Below are 12,279 nucleotides of genomic sequence, written 5' to 3'. Positions count from 1 at the left end.
TACTTACTTCGTCCTCATCCGGGGTTTTTAAATATTGAAATTACTCGGGATAAAGAGAGACATCATAAGATTATGTCGCGCCTCTTTTGTGCAATTAGGACAAGTTGGCCCCGGCAAGACACCCATAATGGTTACCGAATCTAAAGTTTGTGAACCGAACTAAGTGCGGAAAATATCTATCTTAAATTCAAGATGACCAATGAATATATAAATAAGTAATGTTGGAAGACACAATAAACAAATAACATAAACGGCCTTGGCGCATCAAGAGCTGTGCAGCCCGCCATGGTTATTCCAACTTCTTTCTTTTACCTAATAATTTTGTGTTCAGAATCTTCTTTTTCCCGTCAACTTTTTGTTTATTGTACTCAATGGCGAGGAAAAATTATCGGGATATGTTTTAATAACGCATTATAATCTATGAGATAAAATATTTTTATAATAACATTACATCATAATAAAAGGTAAATACTACGTTTTTTGTTTTTTGGAGATCTTCGTGTCGAGCTTCTCACCGAGCTTCACGCCGAGCGTCTTGCCGAGCTTCACGCCGAGCTTCACGCGGAGCTTCACATCGAGCTTCCCGTCGAGCTTCGCGTCGAGCTTCTCAACGAGCATCACGCGGGGCTACACGTCCGGCTGTTGAAAGCCGTCACCACGACGCCGACCAGAGGCATTATCTTTAGGGCTCAGCCCATGAAACTTAAAAAGTAAGTCATCTTACTGCACAGATGTAACTTTACGCGGAATTAATTTACTGACACTATTTAGTTGACATAATTTTGCTTTGCAAGTGTACTACTTATATTATATTATATTAAATGCTGTAACCATAGCTGCTGTTAAAATTATTATTCCGGGAAATTAAGAGAATTCGTGTTGTTCCGTAGAACTGTGTTGTACTTACATAATTAAAAAATAATGCTCTTATAGGATCCGTAATATTAATTTATGTTGAAGTAGTACATACATTGAAAGCCAAGTTGAAAGTTCACATTTAGCTTCTCTTCAAATCAACTAACTTAAGTGAGGACAAACTCAAATTACAGAGCTCGTTCCAGCGAGTGTTCTTAGACCCAACTGAATCGTAAATCTCACTAGACCCAGAGATAGAGACAAAGATAGCTTTGAAAACAGGAACGTACAGGAGGAAATCGGGGTCGAGTATAACTTGAGGAGGCTGAAAGTTAGATTATTCCTATTGATTGGTGTTAAGTTGTGCGTCAATACCTTTAATTTTTTACATTAAGCAAATCAGCTTTATAAAATGGGCGGACGGACTAAGAGATTTCATATTTAGTTTTATTTTAAGATTACAGTTTTTCGTGTTTAATGGTTTTCTTTCATTAGTTTCGTTATAATTTAAAAGTAAGGCGACTTAACTAGGACTTTATATAACAAGAATACTAGACGTATGTAAACTCCGCGAACTCGTACCAAATAAGCTAGTTTAGTGGACTACATTTTTAACCCTAAGTATTTTAACTCTAAGCATTTTAGCAAGTGCTAAGGAGCAGGACAGTAAAACAGCATAGTAGTGCTGCTATTATTATCATATGAGGTGCACATACAAATTATATGAGAACTGGTTCTTGGTATCAATTATATGAATTTAAACGCCATAATAATAAGGCGACAGGTTATAATTACGTGTAATTATATTAACTGTTATACCAGTTAATTCTTATATGAAGTTATCGTCGGTCGTCGATCGATGCAATCGATGACTAGCTTGATTAGCTATTGATTTGGATTTGCATATTCTATTACTTAAAACTATGTGCTATCGAAATATAAATAGGTCGTGGATACGACTTGCTTAAGAATGATAAATTGAATCGTATGAAAAAGGCCTGCAGTGGAACAGGCATAATGGTCCGCTTTATTTTGTAAATTGTATGAACGTCTTTAGTAGATCAAAGATAAATATGCTTCGTACTTAGTAATTATTATATTGTTTACGTTAATATATTATAAGGTTTAACAACTGAATATCTTTAAATATTTAAGCATATTAACAGAACTTAAAATTTGTAATAAAATATTAGGAGCTGTTTATGATAAGTTATTTATATTATTTTTAACAACGGCCAGTTAACAGGCTTAAAAGTTGCAAGGGAATAAGATAAGAAAAATAGGGAAGGCCAATATTTAAAAAAAAATCAAAAGTGAATCCTAGAAGAAGCATTTTACTAAACGTGGTGGACCACGTTTAATAAAATGCAGTGGAAAAAATTTCTAAAATGGCATGGCAACATTGTTGATATATATACTTATTTTGGACCACAATGCTACAGTTTAGTTCCACCAAGTTGCTCTAAAGATGGGGCTAGGTAAGGGATAGTTGATCATTTAAAAGGTTATTTATAACATAAACCCCTTGAGCTTGGGTTCGTTTGCTTTAGCACATATGATTCATATTTGACAAGCGCGAATATGTACGTTTTTCAAAACAATAACCATTATAAATTATAAGGTAATGTTGTAAAATAAAAACCTATGTTGAAATTAATTTATTATACTATTCCATAGTTTCAAACTAATGTTTTTAATTAAGTTTTTATTATTTTGCCCCATAATACTATTTTGCTTCGTTATTTTTTTTTTGTCTATGTTCCCTGTCAAGAAATTTTAATTGAAATTCTTATGGATGGAAACCTCCCTAGTGCATGATATAGAGCTTGATCTTTAGACCGGTGCGTTCAGTTTATTACCTACTGGTTTCCCCAGGTCATCGCTCCGCCTAGCAAACCGTTCTACCCTCTGTTTGCCTAAACATGGTCTTTATTAGAGCCCGCATGTCGGTTTTATTATGAGTTATTTAAAAAATATAGCTGAAAGTCAAAGAATTTCTTAGTAGCATTATATCAAAATAATATTTTTATTTTTCTAATTTCTTTTTACATATTATTATGCCTAGGAATTAAGAGCATAAATTTATTTTGTATTTTGTGGTTTTATGCTGGAGAACGCCTGTTTAGTTATATTTTTAAGAATCTAATTTTTCATAAGTATTTTATTATCCCCCGATTTCAATAAACGAACCGAATCATCTATGAATCGTAAAAATAGATGAATCAGAATATTTTTTTATACATGCTTACTTTATTTTATTTGGCTCGCGACATCAGATCAAACATTGAGATACATAGTAAGTTAATCTATTTTATTTATTTACTGACTTTTAACAATAAAATATTATGTAAGTTACAAGTTGCAACATAAAACTATTAGTCAAGTTGTATGTCCGCGTCACTATGCGAATCCAATGCATTAATTGATTTACAAGTGCTGAATTTGGTCAAAGAGCTCGGAGGCAGGTAAGAGCAGTCCTTAAGGTCCACGTACAACTGTAAAGGAACATCCCGGATTATTCATAGTGAAGCTGGCAACTCGGGTACATTTAGAGACATGTGAATGTGCATGTGGGAACCGTCATGTGCTCGGTATAAGGCGGAGGTTACATGTTCTAAAACTTCAGTTCTGAAGGTCTGGCGACGCAAAAATGCGTAGTTGACCTAAGATGTTAGATATGATGGTAGACAGAAAGAGTAAAACGAAGTTATATAATTTATTTCTAGAATTTTTTTGTCGCATTTTTCTTGGCTACACTACATTTGTATATTACTAGCTTTTGCTCGCGGCTTCATCCGTGTGAATGAGTTTTTCCAGGATAAGGTCCCGCTATATATTTTTCCAGGATAGAAAATAGCCTGTGTACTTAACAGGGTCTAAAACTATGTCAATGCCAAGATGTATAAAATCCATTGCGTAATTGATTGCATTCAGACATTAGCGGATTCTGCGGTTTTATTTTATGTTGACTTTAGCCAATTCCGTCATACATGTTTACGCCGTAACTTTACCCGTTTAAGCAGCGCAAGCAACAGAAACTCTAAAAGAAGGTAGGATTTGCTAGAGAGAAGATCTTTCGATCATTTTCTCCAAAATTTGAACACCGGAGAAGAACTCTTATCACCTTTCCAGATAAAGAAGCTTTCTTCCACAGGCGATGATTAATAACTTTATTCTCAGTATGTCATGGCGATATAGCTATCGCTAATCCTTTAAAAACTTGTTACGAATATTCTTTTTAATAATTTTTTACTTATGCTTAGTTTTTTTTATTATTTACATAAATTTGTGCTTTTGGTTCTGGTATTGTGTTGGTTGTTTCTAATATTTCTTATCTTTTTCAAGAACAAGCCTTTTATTAAATAGTAAAATAAAAAAAAAATCACGTCGAATTGATAACCTCCTCCTTTTTTTTGAAGTCGGTTAATTAAATAAATATTAAATTACGCTTTTAACAAGGTATATAACTTCTACGACAAAAAAAATATTGAATTTAAAATAAACACTATATTTCCCTTCTTTCCTAGATTTTGTTGAGTAGGGTAGTATAGATATATATTATATATTTTTTATATAATATGATTTATTTGGTATTTTATATTAAGAAGTGAATGACCGACAGTATACAAATGCAGAAATCCACTGCCAAAACCGCGGTCGTATCTTTCGGGCTAGAATCGGTCTGAGAAGTCACCAGCGTAGGTGTAAATCATACCTCGCATCTTCTACGCACGCTATTTAATCATCTCTCGTAGATTTTAATTGCCAATGATGATGATGATAATGATGAATGTCTGAATAATCCAGTGGTATTAGTATAATAAATATCAATGGTTTTAATTAAAAATCCAAAAATTTTAGCCTGAACAATTATTTTACATAAGTAACTGAACAAATTCGAAACTTAAAATGGACTTTATGCGCTAAATTAAATCAAAACTTTTTTCTATGGATTTATGTCGGGAAAAAATCTCTAGCAAGGACTCAAATCCGAAGTCTTATATTTGTTCAGCCACTTATGTGGCTAGCTATACCTAGTCTTGCCATAAATATTGTAATAAAGAAAAAAGAAAATTGTTAACTGCAAATAACATTTATTACTTTTACAGTGTGTCAGTTTAATACATAAATATAAAACAATTAAAAATATAAAAAGCTTATTCGAAGTGGTCTCCATTGGCTGCAATACAGTCCTTTAAACGATGAGGCCAGTTATCAATAGAAGCACGCACTCTTTCCATGGGAAAATTCTTCACTGCCAATCGTATAGATTGTTTTAGGGACTCAAATTATCATGGCGTTTAGAGCAAGCTGTACTCTCTAAAACTGACCACAAATCATAATCCAGCGGATTAAGATCGGGACTAGACGACGGCCAGTCTTCAGCTCTGATGAAGTCCGAAACGTTCGATTCCAACCAAGACTGCGTGGACCGAGCTTTATGACCCGGCGCCGAGTCTTGCTGGAAGGACCATACTTGGTTATTGAACATGGTGATGTTAAGGGGCTTAACTACCTTCTCAAGAATGGTATCTTGATACACTTGTGCCGATGTTTTGATACCTTTTCACAAAAATATGGCTCAGTCACTCCTTCATAGCTAACACCCCACCAAACCATCACTGAAGTCGGATAATGTCCACGTTGCACTCTGTCGACTAATTGGGAAGCTTCCTTAGAGCTTTGAGCATAAATACGGTCATTTTGTTTGTTAAAATGTTGCTCAATTGTAAAAATTTTTCTCATCCGTAAACAAAATTTTTCTGTGACCTCCCTTTGCGTACCGCTTCAGTAGTTGTTTCGATTTTACCACCCTATTCTTCTTTAAATTATCAGTTAAGAAATGGCCAGTGCGTCTCTTATAGGCTGCAAGTCCTAAGTCATCTTTTAAAATACGCGACATGGTTCTAGGTGCTATCTTCATTTCCCGAGATAAAATCTTTTGCTTTCGGACAGGATTTCTTCGAATTCTTTCCCTTACTGCTTTGACCACCTTTTTCGTACGAACACTACGTGGACGGCCAGATCTTTTCTGTCACAAACAGAGGAGGTCTCATTGTACCTATTAATAGCCCGGTACACAAACATTTTACTAATACCAAGTGTATGGAGAGTTTTAAAATTGCATTTGGCTCCATACCTACTTTGTGTAATGCTATCACAGCGATTCGGTTCTCTTTATCACCCCACACCATTTTAATATCGCAAAATATTTTACAATGTATTGGCGCCAAAATGAGAAAACACAATGAACAATCGTATAAAAATGACAGATTCGAAATTCAAATGTAATATTTTTTTATAATTAAGTGTAACAGTATTTATGGCCAGACTAAGTACATTATACAATGGAATACCCAATCCATATGTGAGCTCGTTATTCTATTATTTATCGCTTAATATACTCAAATGCTTAAATGAATTTAAACAAGTTATACAGAAAGGGCTAAACTTCTTTATTAGAAACGACGTGCCTAATTACAAAGGCGAGTGCATCAAGCTTCCATTCAAGTTATGTCTAATACTAATTTAATATTTATTACAATCTGCATAGAATCTGACTGTGATTTCATTAGATGCTTCTGGTTGGATGAGAAATGCATATACAACTATCTCTATTAATTCAGGAAGGCGAAAAGTTGTTGTCGGTGGTGCTTGAGCTACTGTTTCCAAAGACTACAGAGGCAATGCTCAATAGCGAGTGAAGTGACCAACTTCAAGGCTTAGAGGCTAAAGAGTTACAGATATAAGCTACAAAGTTAATAGATAATTTCGAAATGGTCGTTAAGTTTGATGCCCTTTGTCTTGACATGTATTTAATTATGTAGCTATACCGAATCTTAAACATTATTAAGGAAATTGGAACTATTTGAACACGCCCTAACATTCCTAGTTCATTTCGAATTATAACTAATGCATCACGGCGCAGTGCGAAACATCTCCAATATATATTTGAACAGAGTCTAAATCCTTCAGGAATTATCTGTATACCTTCACCGTATGCCTTAGAGTAGCGCATTGCAATATTAAAACTTCATACATCCGTTTGTAATGATTTATTATGTTTACGCAAATGTTAGACATTGAAATTAAACTATTTTACGGATTTTATTGCGGATTTTATATTATAATTTTCTCCCGACGTTTCGAATACCTACTTTGCAGCCTTCGTGGTCACGGCGCGGGCTGAGGTGTTCGTCGTCCGAAAATTTAGATACAATATCCAATTTTATTTTACAATTGTACAATATTTTAATTTTTAACTGTTATGCCGATCTGCGCAGAATGAGCTAACAATGTCTTGAAGTCTGACAGCCAGTCTTTTGGGTTTCGATTTAATTAAATGTAAAACAGGATCCCAGGCTTTCACAACCTTCCAAACATATTCTCTATTTAATTTTGGATGTTTTTTTTATTTTAATAGCTTCGTGGATCATCATAGGTAGAAATGGGTGTTCTATCGCGGGAAAATATATAACGGGACTTTTTATCCCAGAAAACTCTTTCACGCGGGCAAAGCCGCAAGCATAAGCTATAATGTAATAAACATTCTAATCCCAGATCTGTACGAAATGATTGTGAATTAATAACACAATAGGTAGAGCGGTTCCCTGGGGTACGGGGGCCCGGGGGTCAGGTGATGCGATATTCTTGTGGCGCGGCCGCAGTCGGCAGACGCGAGTCTGTGCTCTGTGCGCTGCGTTCTCGATAATTGGTGATTGCTCTGCGCCCGTGCCACAGTGCAAATATTACACGTCCACGCACCTCGAACGTGTTAGAAGCGACACTCATTTATTATATTTGGGATGGACTGTTCTCGCTACGGGAGTTTCCCTGCGGGATAGAATCAGAAATGAGGAGATCCGCAGGAGAACCAAAGTAACCGACATAGCCCTTAGAGTTGCGAAACTCAAGTGGCAGTGGGCAGGGCACATAGTTCGTAGAACTGATGGCCATTGGAGCGGAAAAGTTTTGGAGTGGCGACCACGAACCGGGAGACGCAGCGTAGGCAGGCCCTCACGAGATGGACCGATGACCTGTTGAGGGTCGCCGGAGTCCGAGGGATGAGGGCGTCCCAGAACCGGTCCCTGTGGGGCTCAATGAGGGAGGTCTATGTTTAGCAGTGAACGATTCCCGGCTGAAATGATTCTCGCTACGTGATTACTTACAAGTTACACGAGAGTGAGACGGCAAGTAAGACATTTTAAGAGCTTCTTGCCCGTTTACTTAAGGACAATATATTCTTAACGAAACGTCGTTTATGAGATTGAGATAGTTGAAATCAAACGTTTTCGTGGCCTATCATTGATTGATAATGTTTAGGAAATAATTAAGAGAAATGAATATTAATGTATTTATGATACTGTGTTTGCGCTATTTTATCTAAGATCTGACCTCGGGATTCAGCTTTAATTTTTCCCAAAATGTGACATCTTCATAGATAATCACGAGTTTATAGTTGGACAGTTTACATTTAACGAGGTATCTGAAACCAAGTGAACTCTAAGCTCATTCCTAAATATTAGGTCTTGTCCATGAGATTCGTGGTGGTGCCGTGCGGCCGCTGGTGATTATTAATTCTAGCTAGGGCTTCCCGCCGCTCCTCGCATATGAATGAGAGATTTCAGATGGTCCATCATTCGTGGCCATTCATAATTGATCGTATTAATTACCGCTTTCGTTAGTGCCATCCTAATTTCATCGATTAAGTATTTGTATAATTAAATTTTTACAATGATTGTTTAATTAATTCTGACGGCATTGAATTTCTTCGTTTCTTTTTTAATGTTTGTTATCTGTTTATGTTATCTACCTGCATATAGAGTAGAAATGCAATAAAAACGTATGTATATGTTTAAGATCGCTAAGTTATAACAGAAAGCTATCAAGTGTAATATTAAGTACTCTCAATTCTGAACAACACTTAACGACGAAGCTTATACAACTTCATGATCTGGTACGCAATTCTGAACAAACTTTGCCGATTATTCACTGGTAACCTAAACTATGATTAAAATATTGCCCTATTATAATTTCGTGGAACGGTATGAAGTTGCCGCAACTGAGTGCAATTCAACTAGAAAATTTTCCGGGACCTGTAAAGAACGTAGCACGTAGAATTTTCATTTAAAATGTAGTGTATAAATTTTGAATTTTATAATCAATGAAATTGTTCAAAGAGTAAATAAAAATAAACTTGCTGTATGTTATCTAATTTATATGTCTGTAGTAATGTGTAAGTGCACAAGTTTGTTGTCGGTTTTGCTGGGTGGCAACCGACGGCGCGGTGGATATGTGGTTTGTAAACCGAATAGGCATGCCGTTACCAAACTCAAGAAGTTGTTTTTAAAAGATTAGTATCTATAGCCTTTTTAAATGAACACCTAAGAAACATCTATAGATCGTATTTCGTTACTCATTGAGTAAACCAAAACTTGTTGACCTGATCACAAAGAGGACTCGCAATTCCGTTTCTTGTTTTGGGATATTTTCCCGGCACAAATAAATATACGATTTTCCGACGCTTTATGCGGCTTAGTGGTCGTCGATTGAAGCACCGAATTCTATATACTTATAACACATATTCTTTTATTTTTCTCAGCTCCCCTATATGAATTTTAATTATGCTAAATCTCACACTAATCCGGACGCACAATAATTAATTAATATATATATTTCTAAATTAGTAAATTTTTCTTTCCCTCTTATCCGTATTTCTACTCTATGGTATTTAAAAAATATACTTAAAAAAATATTGGCTGTATTTTACTCTGTTTACTTATTTAAACCTATGGCAGCGATCAATCTTATTGAGGATTGATCTATTGAGTCAAATTCCATTTGATCGGAATTAAACATTGTGCGGCGATAGCCTAGTTGGTTGTGGAATGGACTGCCGAGACGAATGTCCACAGGTTCAAATCCCAAGGGCACAAACCTCTGACTTTTTTAAAAAAGTACGTTTGTATTCTTTATGAATTATCGCTTGCTTTAACAGTGAAGGAAAACATCGTGACGAAACCTGCATACCTGAAAAATTCTATATTAGGAATTTTCGAGGGTGTGTGGAGTCTACCAACCCGCACTAGGCCAGCGTGTTGGACTAAAGCCTATTTCCTCTCAGTAGTAGAGGAGGGCCGTGCTCATCAGTGAGACAATATATAATACAGGGCTGATATTAGTATTATATTAAATATTGTGCATTAAAGTATTGTAAGGACAAATTATACATGGTATTGTACATGGATGTTGCGAGAGTAACAGCGTTGTATATAGAGAAAGAATTAAATATTTTCGCATAAATAGTATTTGTTTATGACCGGTGTACTAAAGTCTCTAATTATAATTGAGAGGTCACAATGCCAGTAGAGATAAATAATACGATAAAGTGACATCTACCGGGATAGGCTTTCACTACACTAAACACATCATGATGATGTCGCTTATGTCACATAAAGCAAGCGAACGTTGAGTTACTGTGCGACGCCATCACGCTAAACACAAACGGGGATGAGCTAAAGAGAAATTATAATCGAATGTCACATAACTACGGGTTAAGTTTAATTAGTGCACACCATTATTAATAACGGCGGTATAGTTGAGGTCATGGTTACGCTCACGCGCTAAAGTGTTACGTACTTTAAATTAAATTATAAATAGTTGAAATTACTTATTTTATTGCTATGCATTTTTATTTATTATGAATTTAGACTTTCATGCGGCATTTTATTCCGATTAGATAGCGTAATGATAAATTTAGTGTTACTTCTTATGTATCGTCGATCCTAGGAGTTTCGTTGTTTGCGTCTTACAGATGGATGTATCATGCTTGAAGGGATAGAGGAACTGTTGAAATCGAATAAGTGCGGTGGCAATGTTAAGTATAATGAGATAAACTTATTAATCAGGTGGGATATACTATAAAAATATCAGATAATCAGAAGGTGCCAATTAATCCCAGCCAAACATCATTAAAGTGACATAACTACTTACTCACATACACACTGATACTTTTATAATTTTCTCTGTCTTCACATTAAATGCCACGTTGATTATGAAATACTATGTGTGCATCGATGTGAGTAATTTTAAAATGTACTAAATATTAATAGTAGTGAGTAGTGACTGTCCAATCATTGTTGCGTTTCATTTATTTCTCTTTTATTAAGTTCGTAACACTTGCGTGCCTTTGTCTACCACCACTATACTTCACGTATAATTGCTCATGCATTTGCAATTTGTACCTATACAAACGCACAATTGTTAAGCGTAGGAGCAACTGACTATAAAATTACATTCTATTGAATTATTAGCTCTTTACAATTTCATATTAATTGTTAACCATGCCATGATGATTGTAGACTAATTAACAACTTTGTGCGTGTTACACTTTTAACGTAACAGACAAGTTGCAATCGCGGTTTATAGTATTTTTAATGTAGTTTATGTTTGATAGTAAGCCGGTGTATTATTGTAAAAATTACTCACTAATGGTTCCATTATAATGTATTATAGGCAGCCTTACTCTGGCTACTTTTTTACAGTGATACTTACCGTTTTAAAACGCCGAAAAAACTGTGTATTCAAGTGCCAAGTGATATGACTATGAGGAAAACTTCATTGCAAATTACGAGGAGAAATCCAAATTTATTGTCCCAAAAATTTGTCTGTTTCGATAAATTAGAAATAGTGAACGCGTATAGACACTTCAAGTAGTTTACTGCCTTGATGACGTCTTGTCATGGCGGCACTCGTTTCGCATATTTGTAAAACAGATAAAAAAAGGCAAAACTTTGAACTGAATTAAAAAAAATATTTTATTATTTTATGAACTGAAACTACTATTTTAAGATTGCTTTTTGATTGAACTATCTTATTTATGTATTTTTGGCTTTTTCCTCACATACACTAAAATACCCTATTGAAGGATAAGACACACACTGGCATGGATCAGTTGGTCTTTTTATCATAGGCCTGTGATAAATAACGAGTTACTACAAAATAAAATTAATATAATGTTAGGGTATTGTTCAAGGTCAAAATAGTTTAGCCTTTTATCTTATCTATATAATATATAAAAATGAATCTTTATTTCCCTTGGTCATCGCATCACGCGTGAATGGCTGGACCGCTTTCACAATTTTTTTTGGTTGTGTTTGTTGTTGTCAGGAAGGATCTTATGAAAGAAAAAATTAAGGAAGTTGAGCGGAACATTAGAAAATTTGAGAAAAGTTAATTTCAGCGATTGACAGAATACGCGCTGCAAATTCATAGTTAAGACGGGACAACGTCTGTCGGGGTAGCTAGTATAAAATAAATATTAATTGCGAATTTTAGGAATAAAATCCATATTAAAATAGGTTGCTTAAAAGAGCCATGTAGTGGTGAATAAAGAAATTGGTTATTCATTTAATAGTTATCGAA

The 12,279-nt window shown here is 35.0% G+C and overlaps 1 protein-coding gene across 1 annotated transcript in view; it reads right to left on the bottom strand.

Moving 5' to 3' along the window:
• Positions 1-471: 471 nt before the first annotated feature.
• The window catches only part of LOC119190817 (translation initiation factor IF-2-like), a 13,728-nt gene continuing 1,920 nt past the window's right edge, over positions 472-12,279 (bottom strand). The window contains exon 2 of the mRNA XM_037443748.1: positions 472-627. Within this exon, the coding sequence (XP_037299645.1) occupies positions 472-627 (156 nt within the window). The remainder of the gene's footprint in view (positions 628-12,279) is intronic.

The sequence above is a fragment of the Manduca sexta genome, chromosome 27, assembly GCF_014839805.1.
Source record: "Manduca sexta isolate Smith_Timp_Sample1 chromosome 27, JHU_Msex_v1.0, whole genome shotgun sequence".
Lineage (NCBI taxonomy): Eukaryota > Metazoa > Arthropoda > Insecta > Lepidoptera > Sphingidae > Manduca > Manduca sexta.
Note: the sequence above shows the minus strand (reverse complement) of the source record. Positions and strands in the feature narration are given on the sequence as shown.